At 40.8% G+C, this 20157-nt stretch overlaps 1 protein-coding gene across 1 annotated transcript; it reads left to right on the plus strand.

Annotated features, from left to right (window-relative positions):
- Window positions 1-1553: 1553 nt before the first annotated feature.
- On the plus strand, window positions 1554-19881 carry REEP5 (receptor accessory protein 5). The gene is made up of 5 exons (XM_063424056.1): window positions 1554-1747; window positions 1855-1948; window positions 13589-13727; window positions 17968-18136; window positions 19542-19881. Exons 1-5 carry the CDS (start codon window positions 1630-1632, stop codon window positions 19589-19591), a joined length of 570 nt encoding a protein of 189 aa, XP_063280126.1. The 5' UTR covers window positions 1554-1629; the 3' UTR covers window positions 19592-19881.
- Window positions 19882-20157: the final 276 nt, after the last annotated feature.

A 20157-nucleotide genomic window follows, 5' to 3' on the forward strand; every position in this document is an offset into this window, starting at 1 on the left:
CTGTAAAACCCAAGGCATATCAGATGGATCCAGCAGAAAAAGAAGGGAAAAGGAAGGGGCTGGAACACATGGCATAGGAGGAGGGTCAAGGATCTGGGACTGTTGTGCTTCTTCTCAGAAGTGAAGGCTAAGTAGGGACATCATTGCTACCTTTAGCTGTCTGGAGGTTAAAGTGAACTGGACCCTCCTCAGAAGTAAAAAAATCAGGGCAAAGGACAAGATGGAACAGTCACATGTGACATCAAAGGATATCTCAATTTCAAATGTGAGGAAAAATACCTCTGTGGTTGCAGTTAAGCATAGTGAAGGGCAGTCCAAGGAAGCCGCAGGATTTCCATCCATGAACATTTTCAGATCCTAGGGGGTCCAAATCCTGAGCATCAGGGTCTAGCTTTAGCACTAGGCATATTTTGAGCAGAAGACTGCATTACATAACCTCCAAAGATCACTTTTAACTCTATTTTTTTGTCCCATTTTAAAAAAGCAGAAACTCTATCACAAACCAAAACAAAATAACAAACCAACCAACCGAAACCAAAAACCCAACCCAAAACAAACAAGTTACAAGACAACTCTTTTTGCCAGGGTTATGGACTAAATATTATTCTCCCTCTTCACCTCTGCTTTAATAAGACAGTTACTGGAAAGCAGAAAATGTATTTCAGCAATTAAATTGCTTTCCAAGATGCTTTAGAAAAATATTGAGAGCACCAAAGCACAATACAATTTTACATTGTATTGTGCTTTGTTTACATTTAAGGGTTTTTTTACGTTAAGATAAGACAAACACAAAAGAAGACTGATTAGTATTTTCTCTCACACTCAGGTGCAACAGAGATTTGAAGAGGGCATGAAGAGTTCCAGTACTGGTTATAATGCGGAGTCAGACGCAGAGGAGTTGCTCGGAAGGGTCAGCCCAGCCGAGGAAGTTTCCAGGACTACATCACAGCCAACAAATAATATTTAATTGGCAAGAACATTGCCCACATCATAAATTCAGGGTACATTACACCAAGGCACTGCTGCCCTCGCCGTGGTCACACACGCTTTTTGGGTACCCATAAATTGTCATAACCTTTCTTCTATATCACGTCAATGCCTACCATCTGTTTCTGACTCTTGCTTACCGTGTCTGATGGTATCACGCGCTGATTTTGGGTGTGGGGGGACATTCTAGTTGTAGGCAATTCAAGCCGGCTACGTGCGTGGCTTCCTTCTCTTTGCTATCTTTGACACAGGGAACTCGCTGTTTGACTACCTGAACGAGGCACACCATCCTTGCAGGGATCTATGTCCCTGGCTCCCCTCTACGATTAAAAATCTACCCCTGCCGGCGGGGCAAGGAGGGCGGGAGGCCGCGGGGGGACTTCGGCTCTGCGCACCGCGCCCGGTGCCGCATCCCGCCCTGTGCCCGGGGCCCCCCAAAACCATCGGGGACCGGGTCTGCCCCGCGAAGTGCGCTCCCACACCTCCATTTCGCGCAGGAGCGGGCTCGGACCGGACCTACAGCCGGCGGAAGATGGTTCCCGGGCGCGGCGCCACGGGGATGGGCGCTGGGTACTGGGGCGGCGCCTGCGCTCGACTGCGGGGAGCGCAGGGCTGCGGAGCGGAGCGTGCGGCACCAGCGCCATGACCGCGGCGATGCGGCAGCGGTTCGACCGCTTCCTACACGAGAAGAACTGCATGAGTGCCGTGCTCGAGCGGATCGAGAGCAAGACCGGTGTCAGCCGCACCTACATCGCCATCGGTGAGTCCCGGCCGCCACGCCGCTGGCTCCCCGCGGGCGGCCGCGCCCTTGCCCTCGCCTCCTCGTCCCGCTCCCTCGGTGCTGATGGCTCTCTTCTCTCTTCTCAGGCATTCTGGGGGTCGTGGCCGTGTACCTGGTGGTGGGATACGGCGCATCCCTGCTCTGCAACGTCATCGGCTTCGCCTACCCCGCCTACGTCTCGTGAGTGTCGCGACTCCTGCCCCCCATGCCACACGATGGTTCTGGGTGCCACCCGCGATGTGGTTGCAAAATTGTATCCCTTGCGGCGGTGCCGAGCCTGTCTGGGGTGGCATTCCGGGACCGTGCTCCGAAGTGGGGTTTTTTGCCGCCCACCCGTTTCTTTGAGCAGGTACAGGTACCAGGTGAAGAATGAGGCTTCTCCCAGCTGGCGAGTGCTACATCAGGAGTTACAGATGGGAGATGCTGGGTGGTTTCCACACTTGATAACCGATTCCTGTAACGGGTTATGCTTTGAGGTTGGGTTCCCAGGTTTGTCATCTCCAGCGGGAAGCTGGATTGTGCCTGGCTGCTGGTAACGGGAGGGAGGATCGCCGCTTTGAGGGTGTTTGTTAAAACTCGCCCTGATGGTTTAGGCGGGCAGGAAGGCACTGGCGCAGCGTCAGAGTACTGGGTACTGTGGCGGGCTGGAGACAGGTTTATAAAGGAGTGCTGTTTACTCCAAACCTGCCTGGCTGATGAGGGATGGAGGAAAGGAAAACGCGGTAACTCTTCTTGAGTGTGAAAGACTTTTAAAAACTTCCTTTTTCAGAGGAAAGGCTCCTTAGATAGTCTTAAAAACAAAGTAACTGTTACCTTTCACGTGTTATATAGTCCCTTAGAACAAAATGCATTTCCTGTTAGGCAGGACCACAGTCGAGTATGATCCTAAAGGCTGCATAGACATACTAAATAAAACCTTCTGTGTAACCTAATACATCCATCAAATGGAAGTCCTTCCCAGCAGGACTGCTATATTGTTGAAACATAGTGCTTTCCTCTTATGTAACTCTATTTAAATACAGTCACCAGCTTTTAAAAATATGTTCTCTGTAATTGGATCCTGGGCAATACAAAGTAAGTTCTTTTATTTTTTTAAGATATGTGAGAGGTTGACTTCGTTGAGACTCTTGAAACATCCTGTGGTTATGATTCTTGAGACCAGACAACATTTTTCTAAATACCATTCCTGGTGTTTGCTAATTTTGGAGATTATAGGCTAAGAACTCTGGAGAAATGTAGGTTTTGTTTCCTAGATGATAATTTTTAGTGAAAAGATTAATTTAAAAGTATTATTTCATTACAATCTGAATGGGGAAATATCAGCCAACCTGCAAAATAGTGAAATAGTTGTGTAGGAATTACGTTTATGTAATATTTTGTGTCTGACTTAGGTCACTTTTTAAATTATGTAATTAGTTTCTAAAATCCCATTTAAATAATTTATTTGTTTTAAAACTGGTTTGGGATTATATTTTAAACCTTCCATTATGCAATGATACTAATAAATTGGTAACACAAACTCTTGGAACTGCAGAAGCACAGCAGTAGCAAATCAAATACGAATAATAAGGTTTCATTACCAATTTTTTTCTTTCAAATCTGGGATTTTTAAAAATCTTGTTGTAGAGTGTCTCCCTTTTTCACATTGAAATGTGTTTTTAAATGTATTTTAATGTGAAAAATTACCTCCCAGATCTTAGTACTGTGGTGTGTTTCAGTTTTTTGAGTGGTTTTGTTTTTTTGGTGGGTTTGTTTTGTTTTGTTTTGTTTTTTGATTTTTTTTAATAATGGAAGCAATGTCCTTGGCTACATGCTTTACTTAAACAAAAACAAAAAAGAACTCAAATATAATGCCAGTTCTGGTTTTGTTTTTTGGGGTTTTTCCCCAGTTCATGCTCAGGTAATGCTTGTCCTTTAGTTGCCTTTTTAATGCTGGAAAACATTTATAGTAGGAAGTTATAATCCTAACTGAAAATCTTATATAAAATTTGTGTGGTGTGCTGCATGCCACTGTCTTTCAGTGGCAGCCTGTTGACAACACAAGTGGGCTCAGTCCTCCCCCCAGCCCTTCCCTTTAACTCCAGAGCTGGTATGTAGACTTTATCTACATTTCACTCTGCCTGCTTTTGTTTTGGTTGCTCTGGGTCATGTACTGTAATCAGGGTGCTGCTGAGTGCTGTCCCCCATGCTTATAAAGCAGAGACCCAAATCATAAAGAACACTACCTACAGTTGTTTGTTTATTTTCTTCTGCTATTTGGTCTGTCCTCCTTGTAAAGGCAGATGAAGGGTGTGCTGTATCAACTGACAGTAGTGGATTTGCTTCCTAGCATTGAACAGAAAACAGTTTTCAGCTGTTCTCATCAGCTGCATGCACCCTCAAATGCCTTTTGCTCTAAAAGCTGTGGCTTCTGGAAGAGGTCAGGAGCAGTAAATGGAATGTATTGTGCAGAGTGTTAGTTTGATGTTTACACAGGTGTTTTAACAATGAAACCAAGCCTGAAATGTCTCAGAAAGGCATTGAAAGAGGAAAACCAGATTACTTTTCCTTGGTTAATTTACTTTCTTCTTTTGTGAAGTAGGTCAGTGTATCATTTCTCCATTGTCAGTGACTGAATTGTTTAAGTGAGAAACAGGGAATGGTTTGGGTTGAAAGGAACCCTGAAGGTCGTGTAGTTCCAGCCACCCTGCCACCACCTGGGACAAAGTAGTGGGTCAAGCTCTTCGTCAGCAGAAAAGGCACTCATGAAGGAGTGGGACAGATGTCTGTGCTCTGCAAGGGTCATCAAGTCCTTGATGTTACAAACATCAGATGTTTTAAACAACTTAAGCTGTTTAAAATGGCAAACAGGCTGCCTGCTGGGTGACCCACAGGCATGTTCCAAATCTGTTTTACTGGGATTTCAGTTCTGGGATACTTTAGTCATGGTAATTATTGTCCATCTCTGTGCTTTCCTGAAAGAAAATATATTGGAGTCATAGCAAACCCAGAGACCCTCAGTTCAGAGTTAAGTCTGTTCACGCATGAAATCAGGATAGTTTTGTGCAGGTGTTTGCCTGTCAGGCTTTGTATAAATCTGCAGTTTATTTTCTTTGGTCTCTGTCATTCTCTGCATTCACTATGAGCGTGTGCAGTGCAGCAGGTGTGAATTTCAGTGGAGGAATGCTGGAGGCTGTAACTGCTAGACCAAGCAGGTGGTGTGAAGTGGTGCAGTTACAGCTGCACTGCTGCCTACTTTCTCATCACTGTGGTGCAGTCAGTGGGAGGGGAGGGGGCAGCTCCCTGATCAATGCCTGATACAGCTTTGGGCAGGCACAGCTGTTTCCCTTTTTATTCCTCCTTGTTCACCTTCAGCTTTGCCTTGGGTAGCTGGTGGTTTTATACAAAGAGGAATTTCTTCTTTGGCAATACAAAATCTCCCCGTAGATCCAAGTCAATGACACGTCACAGCAATGGCCCACATAAGTCTCTTAACATAGGCAAAATGAAGCAGTAGTTCTCTGGCTGTTTCCCCAATAAGTCAGATAATCTCTATTCTTATTCCTTAAAAGTCTGTAAGTGCTATGTGATGAAAGAGAATAAATAGTTTTAAATTGAAATCTAATGACTAATTTACAGGCTTTTGTGGTTGCAGTAGACCAGCACTGAAAAGTTTGCCACAGGTAATAGACACAACTTTTTAAACTTCTAGCAAACTTTAACTGCACAAGGCTAGAGGTGGAAAAAGTGAGTGTTGGCAAGTGCATAAATACCATTGCCAGTATTTTCACTGCTTCTGTAAACTTTCCAGAGCTAGCATGTTCAAATGTAGCTCCACCCATAGTTAGTGGTGGTTAACTGCCTCAGAAAAATTAGAGTGAAAGCAGGAAGGAAGCCTTTGATGACTAAGAAATATGTGCAAAGGGTTGGAAATTTCTTAAATGCTGTCATGCTTAGTTTAGAAATTGCAAAGATGAAAATAGCTTTCGGCAGTAAAACGTCCAAACTTATTACTGATGTCTTCAAGGGAGAAAAGCAGTATAGTCCAATAATGTCTTTGTCGGCTTTGGCTAATTTTATGCTGTTATTCAGTTTAGCTGTGTTTACTATGTACATATTGCTCATGGCTTTTTACTAGCAGGAAACAATCTGGATTGATTGTAGAGAAATATAAACAATTCAAGTTTGAATATTGTCATGGTGTCTTGAGTCTGTCTCCTAGTTCCTTTTCCACTTTTATACCTGTAAAACAGGAACACTACTGTTTTTTGGTCACAGTTATTTAGAAAAGATAAAATTCTTTGTGTATTTCTTGAGAACCAGGACAGCAAATTTCTTTTCTCTTAACAAGTTTTAAGGTGAATGCTAACTTTCTTCCTTCATGAAAAATGATGCACGATGTGCTAAAGTTCAGAAGTAATACTCTGCTGCTTTTTCCTCTTTGTTTCAGGAATCTAGCTTTGTGCTGAATTAACATGTAGGCTGTAAGACTCCATGGGTGGGCAAAATGGCATGTGCTCCTCTTGCTGCTTCAGTCCGCATTTCCTTTCAAGAAGCACAGTTAGAACCCTTTGTACTACTGTCATGTAGGTTTTTGGTGTATTCTAATAATATCTGTCTGTGCATGGTCAGTGAAACTCTCCCTTGCTATCCTTCATGAGTTTTTTCTGCTCCCATCTGCTAGATACACAAAATTGTGAGAGAAGGGAACTGGTAGACTTCAATTACAGTAGTTTTGTAAGTGCAGTTGCAGTCAGTGAGGAGGAAGAAAGATGGAAAGCAGAAGGCTTTTAGGTGATGGATAGAAATGTAGAAGCCAAAATGATAAAGCGAATCCAAGGGCACAGGTACTTGTTTCACTGAAATTATGTGAGATGTCAGGGAGGCAGCCTGCCAGGATGAGACTGACATGAGAATGAGAGAGAGGCACTAAGCTAAGGAAATCTGGTGGAGTGGAGTGTCTGGGTAGATAGTGAGATTGATTCTGCATGGGTGTCTAGATGCTTCTAGATAGCTAGAAGCAAATTATTTTACAATCTGCCATAAAGACTTAGGGCAGACCAGTAGGCATAAGCTCTAAAAGAATATGTGATTTCATGGGGTTTTAAGTAAAATGAAAAAAGAAAAAAACACTTGGCTAAGGGTATGACAAATATGTCTACCTACTCACTCTGTATAGCACTGATAAAAAAACTGAAGGAAGGATGCACAAAATGGTCCAGTCTTTTCCACCTACAACATGAGCACTGGGTTGAAGGGAGACTGATCTCTTGCCTTGAACTTGTAACTTTATACAAGAATCCTCAGGTACACCTTAAAAATTGCAGGGATGCTTCTATGAGACCACAGCAAGAAAAATTGGTATTTCTTAATTTCTGCCTCCCACATCTGAACTCAGCTCAGTAAAACTCCCACTCCAAACTCATAACTTAGCCTGCGAGTACTATATGTGTGAATTTACTGTAACAAATGATTAGTTATGCCTGAGCTAATTGAGGAACGACAGTCTCTTCTTGGAAAAGAGCTGATTTTTTTGTTGTAATGAGTCAGATGGTCTACAGGAAAGAACTCCACTTGGCAACTTACTAAAATTAGACCCGTGTCTGTTACTATCAGTAACAGGATAAGTAACCACACAATCTAGGGTTCAGTTTGACTGATTTTAGGATGCACAGGGTCAGAGCTGAGCCAGTGCTCTGACACTGTAAGTTACAGAGCAGACAGGAGCCTTGGGATGCTACAAAATGTGACAGCCTCCGCTCTTCCCTCTTGGCACCACCAGCTAGCAGGACTACTGGGGAGCAAATCTGGCTGAAAATGAAGTTTTTCTTGGCTCCCCATCCATCACAGTGCTGGCCCACAACAGATCATTTTCACTCTTGGTCAGGCAGCTGTTTTTAAAATAACTGAGCTGTGATATTTATTATTTAGGCTGCTGGAGCTGTTCCTAGTGATTGCTTTTACCTCCAAGGTGCAGAACTACTGTAAGTAGTTGTTTGAGGCTCTATTTAAAGTCCTCTACAGTTACTGTATAATCAGTATAAAAATCCTTGGGAATATGCAATTACTGTGCACAACTATGCATAACATCTGCATAGTTAAATCAGCAGTAGACAAAACAGTATCATTTTTTAAAATCTGAAGCTATTGTCTTTGGACAGTCCTTCATTTGTTAGAAAATCTTAATATTATGTGTTAGTGAGACTGACTTATTTGCTCTTGCAACACAGAAATAATTTATAAGAAGGCAATCCTAATGTAGGATGTAGTGTCACTGCCTTTTGGTCTGTAACTTTTCACTTATTGGTGGAGATTGCATTTTGAATATCAGACTGCTTCCTTGGTGACCTTACATGGCAAAGAATGAAGTTTTCTTGGCTTGATGTAATGTCTATGATGTCTCTCCTAAGCTTAATTGTACAGGGCATTACACCAGGAAAATACCTCTAGAATAATTTGGAAGACTAAGTTTAATTATGATGTGATTCTCGTGTTGAAAAGAGTGTAGTTATAAATGGGTAAAAAATCCCTTTCTGTTCAGATATTGTACGTAGCTTACTGTGCTTGTTCTTGGACAAGTACTATTTTCTATGACTTACTATTGAAATAGTGTGTAAGTAGCAAGGGATGGGGGTAACTTTTGCCCTTTTATTCAACAGGGACATGTTATGCTGGATTTCTCTGTCTCATCTGAGGGACATACTTTCCATTTCAAAGCAGGATATTTATAAAATACTTGCCTTTCCTTGACTTCAGTTAAAACTGTAATTCACGGGCCTGCTGTAACCTGCTTTCCCCTCCTTCTCTCTACCCAGCTGGGACTGAAGTCATGGCCAGCAGGAGTAGTTTGAGCTGATGTAGCTGTTGCCTGCTGGCTGTGGTAGAGGGCTGCCCCTGACCTTGCCCACCACGATCAGACCACTGTGAAGAAGGGGAGATTTTCCCTACAGTGTGTAAGAAAACAGCCACGTGTGGATTTAATGCTGCATACATCAGCTGGCTAAATCAGATGGGGCTTTGACTACTTGTAGTGCTGCTGCTTGTAGCTCTCTTGACAGTAAAAGTGTGTTGTTCACGTATCCCCTAAGGAACTATAGCAGCAGATGGTGAACGTTCAAAGGGAGCACACCGATGGCACTGCATTTAGGAGCTCTCAAAGGCCGTTTGTTTCCAGAGGAGAGAAGATAATAGAGTGTGACCCATTAACACAGTGATATGCCATTTGCCTTTTGCCACAAAATTGAAGATTCTAAGCTTTTCTTAATGAAAACTAATTTTTCTGGTTACCGAGATGACTTTAATAATGTTAAAAAAGAAAATGAAACAATGCTCCCTTAAATCCATATACGACTTCACATAGTGACTGGAAAACAGGAGTGTGAAAAAGGCATATTGTGGGACTCTACGCAGATATTTACTATATGTAAAACGTTAGGTAGAAAAGTTATACTGTATTAACATTTGAATAATATAGTGAATATAGTTTTGTAATTAACATTAAGCTCTAGTAATTAAAACTGAAGCTATGTGTGTGGGATATTCTTTTTAACTCAAGAAAGAGAGCAAATAATCAAGAACTCTTTGCACAGAGATAACGGTTGCAGAGACTTTAAATTTTCTAGGGAAGAAGAATTTATGGCCTTCTTATCAACAAAAAGGAAAACTTTTGAGGACCCACAGACTTACCAGCATCTAGAGATTAACAGAAGACTTTCGTGACATGAACCAGCTGAAATTAACTGTTTTAAATAAAAAATGCATAGTCATGAGGATGATCCTCAAAAGAGAGGGATTTTTCCCTAGTTTTTTGCCTTCTCCTGACTAGCCTTTGTCTGGGACGGGGAGGGCCGCAGCCTGGGCTGCTTCTCTTTGTTTATTGTCTCATAAATTGTCCTACTCTAAATTGTTTAACTTTTATTATTGTTGGTGTATTACTAATTTTTTTCTATAACCATTTTTATTTTTATTAAATTTCCAAAAATCACAAAACGAGTGATTGGCATTTATTACAAGGAGACTGCTGCCAGTTTCACTGCAAAGTGTGTTCTCACAAATACCAAACTAAGGTGCTTATTTTGGTAATATAAGCCTTCCCCTCTATGCCTCTAATGGAGAAATTGTCAGCAGAACTAAAGGAATGCACATAGTGAGCCTCTACAGCAAGTTTTCATTAACAGAAACTTTCCAGTTGGTTCCTTTCTCTTCTCCATTTATCCACCACTCTAACATCCTCACTTTTGCTCCAGAGTGCAGTTTCACACATTGAAAATAGCTGTATAGCCATCTTCTTTAACTCCTGTGGTCTCCAGGGGCTGTTTTTGTACAGACCCCTCACCTGGTCTTACTAGAATACTTCAGAAGTGTGAGTGTGGAAAAGATATGCTTTACAGTGGGAGTAGGAGCAGCTGGAGTTTTCACTGCCTTTGAGCAGACTGCTTGGACTAGAGCTGTCTGTGATGATAGGAACGGCAGGAATTAGATCTGCTGTTGCAATACCTGAGGAAAACCTGTTCTTCCAGGTGTGCTGGTGCTGTGCCTTTAAGATCCTCTTATTGATGGGATATGGCAAGGGCTGCTGCTTTTCCCACTGCCGGATACTGCTGGCCAGCCTCACACTCCAGTAGAAATAATGCATGGATTAAGTATCAGATCCTCGTACTGCATTTCAAAGTAATTTGATCCAGCAGCTGTGCTAGCTCCCTCTGCATGTAGTGGGTTTGCTAGTGCTTTTGCTAAAACATACAGCATGTCACAGGAATTATTCCCCCCAACTCCCCCCGCTTTCCCTCTGACTTAGGAGCTAGGAAGAGGAGAAGAGCCTCTCCCACTTCCCTAGAGCTAAGAAGTGACAGATTCCAGAGTGTTTCTCAATTCACAGACGAGGAAATGGACTTCGAGCCAACTTTCTGATTTCTGCCTTGTAAACCATCCTAACTCAGCCTTTTTAAGGGAACTAACAGAAAACTTGGCACTTTTGGTACATCTCACACATGCTGTTTCAGAAACAATATAGCTGATATTAAAGGAAAAAGTGATAGAAGAATTTAAATTAAATTCATTAAACTGAGTCTACAGATTTTAATCCTCCAGCATGAGTGGAGAGGACAAATGCTTTCTAGCACTCTCTAAGCTTGAAATTATCAGGCTTAGATTTGCTAGTATTTTCTTTTAATACTTCTTACAAATCTAGGAATTTAGTGGCTTCAGAAAGTCCACTACTTTTACTGAAAGAGCACATGTGCATCTTCTAGTTTCTGATTTTTAGAACTGTATAAACTTGAACTGCATTCTTGCAGCAGATGGAGAACAAAAGCTCATTATGCAGAAAGCTGAATACTTTATTAGAGGTTGTTTTACCTTGTTTGTAATAATTTAGTCTACCTCAGACTCTGCAAGTCCTGTAGGAATTAATTTATACAGCAATTCACTGGGTGATGCAAATACATATTCCTCAGCAAATGGATCTGGATCCCGTCTGCTTATGTAGACCAAGTACACCTTAGGACTTAGAGCAAATCTTATGGATAAGTTTCACTCTTTTCAAAGAGGAATCTAGTGCATGTATGTACAAGTACATTTAAAATGCTATTTATTAGAACTAACTACGTAAAAAACCCAGAGAATAGTATAGACAGTCTTATACTACTGGTGGTGCTGGGAACCCCAAGCTGTGCAGCACTGAATTAATTTCTGATCCACATGTAGCCCACCGTGTGGGCCTTGTCTGGGGGCAAGGTTACCCCATTTTGATAACTTAAGGTATTGTAGAATTTTTCATCCAAGACAACAACTCTGTTCATCATTCCTTTCCAACCACCAGAGAAGGAGGATGGTCACTGATGGGTGTAGGCAAGGCCAGGCAGGTGTTGTGATCACTGGCATCCTGTGCCTCACAGGACTGGGCTCACTCAGGTTATCTGCTATGTGGATGTTATGGGTTAACACAGTTTGGTTTTTAGTTAAAGAAGAATATGGACTATTGCCCTGTTAGGACCTTAGATTTCTTCAGAAAAGCCAAGGACTTATCAAGGGCCAGTTCTTGACTATTGGCATGTGGTTTGACCACCGAGAAAACAAAATGCGACTTTTGGTAATACCCATACAAAAGTGAGGCTTTGTTCAAGCTCTCCCTCTCTCTTTTCTCCCGGTGAGCCACCAGGTAGCATCGTGGGCCACAGTGGGGCCCGACTTAGGCCTGCTCTACCTTGGGCGGCCGGCCGGGCCCAGTCAAGTCTCTGGGAGCTGCTGCCATGGGGAGTGGGCCGGCCCGGCCGGCTGAGCCCCTTTTCTGTCCCGGCTGCCGGCGGGGCAGACGGGAGGCTCTGGCTCCACAGGGCTGGCCGCATGCCAGAGGCTGTGGCAGAGGGGGCCAGGCCATGGCCGGGCCCAGGAGCAGCTGGCAGCGAGGAAAACATGGAGCTTGCAGACTCTGATGGCAGCCCCGAGCTGAGCTATCTTGGATCATACCGAGGAGTGAAAAAGAAAACATCCACCCACCTCCTTCTCTACTGGCATGGCTTTGAGATCTTTTCAACTGCTGCTCAGCAGAGACCGCATAAGCACCGCAGGCCTGGGCAAGCTTTAACTCTTCCCTGCCAGCAAATGGAACTCTTAAGATCACTGCCCCTTCCCGAAGTGAGAACAGACAAAGTGATTGAACTATGAAGAGACATAGCATGAAACTTGAAGTCGGTGAAGAGTGAGTGAAAAGACTATTTAGAACAAAGGAGAAGGAGGGGCCTAATTTGACTGGACGTCTCTAGTAAACGATGGATAGTGGACTTTTTTTTTTCTTGTAACATGTGAATACTGTTGGGGGCGGGGTGTAAAGCTCTAGTTAAAAGTGATATGAAGCTCTCTGCTCCTAAGGAAAAGGAGATTTTTAGTTTTTGAGATGAAGATGACTTTGGAAATAGAAGAGAATCTTTGTTTTTTACTAGAAGAGGCATCTTTAAACTGTACCCCTAAAAAGTAGACATGGCCCATATGCAGTGTTGGGAAAGCTGCTATTGGGAAGGGCCTCACAAAGGCAGGTTTCTGGGTGGCTGTCTTTGTGAGAGATGGGACCCACAATAAAACTTTTATGTTGTTAGTGGAGAAATTCCATAGAAGTTTCTAAGAGAGACCCCTTTCCTAAAAGAATTGATGAAAGATTATTTTTGAATGGTAAAACTGACTGAAAATTACAAGTTTTGTCTCTTTATGTTGTATGTGAGAAAGTTAACCATTGGCAGGGGGGGAGGAGTGTTTTGAAAGCTTTCATTTAATTTTTTTTTCCTTTTCCTCTTTCTTCTGTTTTGCTTTTTCTCCTAATCTTATTTTCACAATAAGAAAATATTTAAACCACTACACTAAATTTAACAAGTTCAGCAAACATGAAACCTCTACATAATTTGGTGTTTCTGCCCAGTTACGAATTCAAAACCATTACAGTGATCAATAATGCTCTGATGTACAGTAGCCTTCTGGTGAGGATTACGACAATGCCTCCAGAACTGGAACTATGGCCAAAGATTATCCCTCCCTTTCTTGTCCCCCAAAATGTTTCATGAACAAAATCAGAATGCTCACTGATTTTGTTTGGGCTTTTTTTTCCTCCTTGTAATCCCAGAGCTAGAAATAGCTTGAGTGTCTTTTAGTTTTGAAGTGTGATATGCAGGGAAAAGCTTTGCTATTCAAAGATCTTGACACACTGTCTGTATGATAGATACTAACTGGTTTTCTTGGTGTAATTCAGTTATGGAGAGTCACATAAGAAGAAGAATCTGACTCATAAAATCCTCATCATTATCGATGGGACTGATGGTACTGTTCTACTCACTTGATTTGTTTTCCTTGCAGAATCAAGGCCATTGAAAGTCCCAACAAAGATGATGACACGCAGTGGCTGACTTACTGGGTTGTGTATGGCATTTTCAGCATAGCTGAATTCTTCTCTGACATCTTTCTGTCCTGGTTCCCTTTCTACTACATGCTAAAGGTATGTTAGTTCATGTGGCCCCTCTCCTAAAATGGGTCCTTTTGATATAACTGATCTAACGTCTCCAGGAATGGGTAGATGACAACAGATTTATTTGGAATTATTGCCAGGCCACACTATTTTTTTAGATGCAGGTTATGTGTAATTTAGTACTGTGCAAGTGACCTATTTACAACTGATGGTTTTGTGAGGCAAGAGGGGAAGTTGGGGTAGGTGGAAGGGAAAGGTCCGCTATGTTTTAGGAAAGAAAAAGAGACAGTGTAACTGTCCCATTAAAAAACCAACCAAACAAAAAACACCCCAACCAACCAACAGAAAAAATAAGACAGTTCTTTCTCTTGGTGCTCAGGTAAATTTGGACAAAGGACAAACATGGTAAGCCCCACAGAGTGGCTCTACTTTTGCTTTAGGAAAAGCGGAGAGCAAAATAATGAAGGCTGTTGAAGGACATAGTAACATCTGTGCTATTGAAGCAAAGGAGGAAATTGGAATACAGGAATAGTTTGTCCTACAGCTTTAAGTTTTTAATTAAGCTCAGTTTCCTGAAAGGAACTGGTAGGTATTGGTGGAGATGGTTACTAATGTGCATTTGTTAATGTGATTTGGGCTGTTCTCTTCCTTCTCTTCTGTTTTGTTAGCCTAGTTTAGTCTCACCAAAGTTGTTAAAACAATTTGCTTGCCAGCTATTGTGGTGGGGTCATTTAAAATTTTAATGATAAGATGATGCCAAAAGCTGTTTCCAGGACATGCCATATTTTATAGACAAAAATTGACTGTGACAGCTGGTTTATACATCTGCCTTGCTCCTTTTCAGTCTTTAACACGCCTCAACTGTGGCAATCATTTGGACATTTTCTGCTTTAGTAGAATTATGACTTTAATCCATCATCTGCAGTGGTATAGATGCACAACTCTGAATTCATACAGTGTATTTTCAGAACTTCTTTTCTAAGTTCTTTTCAGTGATTTCTTCATGCCACCACAGCTCTCTTTCTGAAGTGCACATGACTGAGATTCAGATTGACTTTGTAAATAAACCACAAATGGCTCTGATCAAATGGTATCAGGAGTGCCACAGTTACATGTAGTATTGTAATCAAGGGAAAGGCACTTTTCTCAGTTCTGCAAAAGCAAACACAAGGAATTATGTCAATACACAGCCTTCTGTGGTAGCTGCAGAAGGCACATAGAAGCCAAGTGTTGGCTCTCAGTAGAGGTTGGTAGGAGAGGTTTGCTTTTGTTGTACAAAGGCAGGCAGGTGTTGGCTGAGAATCAGAAAACATTGCTGAATGGGTGGAAGGATAGAGGTTATTCCACAGGGGGAGAAGGAGGAATCAGGCAGCTTCCATACTTCATTCCATCCATGAACTAAAACCTCTTGGAGAGTAGTTATGATGTCTCCATATCTTTTTCGTGAAGTAGAAGCCCAGCTAATGTCATTCGTGAAAATTTTCAGCTTGCTTTCATTCTCAAAATGTGCTAAATGTACATACTCACACCTGCTTGATACAGCTTGTAGCTTCCACACCAGACTGAGATTTAGTTGCTAAGTATTTCAAAACACCTTCATGTGCATGGCTGAGACATTAAGCACTGCTGCTTCCAGAGTCCCCAAAGTCAAGAGTTTGGACTCTGCGACATTAAAGTTTTCAGCAGACTAGAAGATTTTATGACTGGGAGAAAGGTACAGTGAAGAACTCCTTTAAATATGTTACAATGTTTGTATATACTTTTGTTCTCCAGATGACACTTCTTGGATTTTATGGGCTTTTTTTCTTTTTTTTTTTTTTTCTTTTTTTTGAATGCCCACTTCTTATTTATCTGTTTGGTTTTTTTAATCTCTGAAGCACAGGACATGCATGCAACTCATAATTTCTTGTGCATATGATTAGTTTTTAAGTACTTCTGTTCAAGACTTAAAGATTTCTCTAGTATTCAGGTATTAGAGTACAGTAGCCAGTAAAAAGTAGTAGAGTTTATCATCCTATGAGTATTCTTGGTGGTGGGAGTGAGAGAGACTCCTTACTCTGTGCCTTGAAATACTGTAATGCCATGAACAAAATTGGTGCTGCCAGGGCAAAAACAGCTGCTAGGAGCAGGTCCAAGAGGATTCCCTCCTCTATCTGGTCTGGAGGGTTGCAAAGGGTTTTAGGTTTAGGGTTTTGTTTTCTGGTTAACAATTTTATCACTCTGAGCTTGCTGGAACTTCTTAAACTTGCTTTATTTTCAATAGCCTATGTTAGTTCAGTTTTGTAAGAGACAAGGTAAAATAAACTAAGTTAGCAGTCTAACATTCTCAAGCTTTGAAGGAGTGAGAATCTCAGCTTTGGTATATGTCTAATAGAAAATGCATATAAACATCTGTTTCAGTACAATTCAAAACTAATGGGTATTTGAGAACAAATCAGTAATTACTTTTTTATCAACTAGACTGGGACCAAGCTGTTAAATCAAAATTACTAATTTTGTGCATAGGCAGGGAAAGGGAAATTTCAATTCCTTTTGGTTTTAGAGGAAGTTGGACTCACATATGAGGGATTTTTCTAAAACAAAGGAGAACAAACTTTTTTGTGTAGAAGTTGAGATACTTGTACAGTTTTGTGGGAGAAATAACTTCCAGTAATTGATCAGATATTCTTGAACAGGAAATAAAGTCACTGTACTTCTCAGCTTTTAACGAAAGATAACAACATATGATAGCACCATGTATTCTTTCTGTTATGTTAAGCACCAAAGAATTGAAGCTTTTGAAAATCAATATTTATATTGATAAAGGCACTTTTTGCCCTAATTTTCTCTGACCATACTTAATAATTCATCAGTTACTACTTACTGGTGCCAGATTTTATTGCATGTTGAATTATTTGTTTTAATTCATTGGAATTTTCCTGATGGGTCAATCTCTCTGGTGAAAACTTTACTTTAAAAAACATTTCTTTCTCTTCTGGGCAAACACTTCTTTCAATCATTCGGTTTTGACACCACTATCAAATAGTTTAACGAAGAAATCTTAATGCTTACCCAAAAGGGTGGTAAAATGGTTTGGCACTGCAGAGAAGACAATGCCAAAATTTTACAGATGTGAAGAGCAGAACCTACAGAACATTCAGTCTCAGTATATCTTGTTGGGAAAGAACAGAGGAGGTATATTCCAATATATTTGAAGGCTTGCTTGAAGAAGACTGTTTATTTTGTTTCCTTTCCGTCCAGAAATATGTGGAAATCCTCTAACATGGAATACTTTCTAACATGAAAATAAGGCATGTTTTGAGGCTGAGCTTGTTTTCTTTTGGGTTTCAGGAAAGGGCAGCCTTCATTTTATGGAGAGGCTTTTGACGTGGAATAATAGTGTACTATTTGTGTACAGAAAGAACTGTACAAATGCTGAGAAAATGTACTTCATTGCAGTTGCAGTTTTCTTGCAGTTTTATCCTGTAAAATAATTATATATATATCTTCATAGCTCAAGCAAATTTATTGTATGGCACTCTCTGTCCCTTAAATGTTTTGTCTTACTCTGCATGGCTGTATTTTTGTGGCTGTATGGCAATGAAACTGCAGCCAAATAAAAGTGCTTCAGTAGTAAAGACAGGGATTTGTAGTACATGTAACTTTTGTAAGGTGCAGAAACATGACCCCACCCTGTGGTCTTTGATTTTTCTAGACAGAAGATGGTGCTCTAAAAGCTATACCTAAACTGTAATCCTGAAGCATTACTCTCGTTTGTGCATTGGGTGTAGCTTGGGTTTATCTCTCCTCCTTGTCAATTTACCTCTAGGCTACACACAATCCTATTCTTTCCCCCACTGTGTTTTCAAGGTAGAGAGGCAGAGAGGACAGGGATGTATTTTGGATGAATTGAGGTCATTTAGAGACCTAGACGTTCAGTCAGACTTGTGCCATGTGTTTTAGAAATACTGAGAGAGACTGATGTTTTTGTAACTGGGTTTCATAGTTCTACCTTAAAGAGAAAAAAAAGTGCATGTAATCTTCATACACCTGACACCAGATTAGATTTACTGCTGCAGCCCTCCTCCTTTGTCCTTATACTGTCCATGAAGTTATTCCAATATAAAGATTCACTGTGTGTACCTGTCCTGGTGTGTGCCCTCCTGAAGCCCTGACCACACAGGGAATGACTCACTGTTCTCAGTGTGCTCAGTTCTGTGGCACTTAGGAAAGGCACCTTGTCTGCTACTCATGATTCCTTCCACATATGCCAATCTTCTTGCTCTCACAGTGTGGCTTCCTGCTGTGGTGCATGTCTCCAAGCCCTTCAAATGGGGCAGAGTTTCTCTACCACCGGATTATCCGTCCTTTCTTCCTGAAGCACGAGGTCCAGCTGGACAGTGTTGTGCAGGACCTGAAAGACAAGGCTGCAGAGACTGCAGACACCATCGCTAAAGAGGGTGAGCAAAAGGCCCTTCACTGGTCGCAGCAAGTAGGGGGAATTTCACTGGGGAGCTCTTATTATTTATCATTTGGAGGAAACAAAAATAAATTGCAAGAAGGTGATGTAAATTACAATGGAGAAGTTAAATTTGGGAAATGGAGGTTGCAGTGGATCTTGCTTTCTAGAATTGCAGTTAAGCTAGAATGAGTGGAAGAACTGGAATTGTTTCTGTCTCTTCCCACCATTCACACCACTGAAAACATTCTCTCTAGACGCAGGTCCAGACATACCTTTCATAAATACAGTTATTGTTTCAGGGTATCCTTATATCTCCTAAAATACTCCCTCAAATACCTGGTAATATAGAGGGGCTCCCAGTTGTGCAGTAAACAATTAACAGCAACACACAGCAACATGGAAAGTGCAGTTTTCCCATCTATATGTTTTGCATTTTTCCTTTGGTGGTCAAAGGATTCATCACTCTTAAAGGAATTACTTATATTTTATTTTTATGTGTTAGCACAGCCTGTAGGTTGCTTAAGTTTTTTATTTCCTTGCATTCTATAGTGAACTCTTGCATTCTAAAATATCTGATTATATCTTTATGAATAAGAGAAGGAAGTAGCTAAAATAAAGGGGTTTTAAAGTTTCAGTTGAAAGGAATTTTATCTGTATGCTATTTCAAAGCATCTTAATTCTCCTTTCCACTAAACAATGAATGCAGCCTTATTTCATCCTTCCAACTTAAGCAGTTTTCCTGCTTAAAAGATCTGCTTTGCTCAAGTATTCTTGGAAGTTTTGCTGCATGATTCCTCCCAAGTCCTTGTTGTTAGGCATGTATCTTAGTTACTGTCCTTCCATGTTGCATGTGGGATATTCCTGTCCTCATTTCATCACTTAGTCTTTCTTTTTCCTATTTTTATATATAAAGATTTCCACCAAAAAAACCCCAACAAACCAAACAACAAAACAAACAAACAAAAAATTAAACAAGAACCTACCAAAACACAAAAATCCACCAAAACAAAACCACAGGCTTTTTTTTTTTAAGAAACCATGCACACACATATGTATGTACACAAATATTAGCATTATTCCAATCTGGTTTCATTATGATATATTTCTTGCTGCAAACCTGTATATTTCTAACACTGTGAGCAGCCCTGTTTTAACAATATCATAGTTATATATATATTACCCTTTAATGTTTATTGTACTGCTCATTGCTTATGTTTTATTATTTAAAAATATTTTTATGATGAGTTTTATCACTTTTTCTGCATGTATACAAAAGCTATGATTTTATTCTGTGTTCTTTTGCTTGAGAGTAAAAGGAAATCTTTTTTCATGCATCTTAAGAACATCTGATAACCCACTTTTTCTGTAGGCCTACGACTAAACTTGATTTTATTTTCCTGCAGCCAAGAAAGCAACAGTGAACTTGCTGGGTGAAGAAAAGAAGAGCACTTAAACTGGATAAATTTCTCTACTGCCTCCTTTGTGCAATTTGATGTTACTGGGTACTATGGTATAAGTTCAATAATACTGCCTTGGAAACATTTTGATATACTAAAGGAATGTGCTATAAGTGTACTTACTACTTTGCTGTGATTGATAGAGAGTATGCATTTTTATTTAAAAGCAATGCAGTGGGCAGCATCTGAAGCTTAATGAAAATAGCTTATTCATCTTCATCCAGAATAAGTCTTTCAGTAATTTCTTTCTGTAGTAACATTAATAAAATGTATATATCCCTCAGGCTCTGCGCTTCAGACTTCAGTCTCTTTGTCTGTGAAATTACTCTTAACACTTTGATTGTGGTACGTCTGATAGCTCAAAGCTATTTCACAGGGAAAATTCTGAATGGATATTCTTGAATATACAGGGAATTATTGTGAGAGATGGCATAATGGATGTATTCCCCACCACTAAAGCTGTAAATTGTGAAATTATGTGTTCTAGACACCTGATTATAGCGATTATTCACTGTTACATGTTTTGTTGTAACACAGTATTTGATACAGTGTATGTATTCTC

Source organism: Prinia subflava, chromosome Z (assembly GCF_021018805.1).
Source record: "Prinia subflava isolate CZ2003 ecotype Zambia chromosome Z, Cam_Psub_1.2, whole genome shotgun sequence".
Classification (NCBI taxonomy): Eukaryota; Metazoa; Chordata; class Aves; order Passeriformes; family Cisticolidae; genus Prinia; species Prinia subflava.

Excerpts from the sequence above, each read along its gene's own strand:
- REEP5 (XM_063424056.1), top strand. The coding sequence starts at position 1,630 with ATGACCGCGGCGATGCGGCAGCGGTTCGACCGCTTCCTACACGAGAAG. Across the intron at positions 1,949-13,588 it reads GCCTACCCCGCCTACGTCTC|AATCAAGGCCATTGAAAGTC; the intron begins GTGAGTGTCGCG and ends TTTTCCTTGCAG. Across the intron at positions 18,137-19,541 it reads AGACACCATCGCTAAAGAGG|CCAAGAAAGCAACAGTGAAC; the intron begins GTGAGCAAAAGG and ends ATTTTCCTGCAG.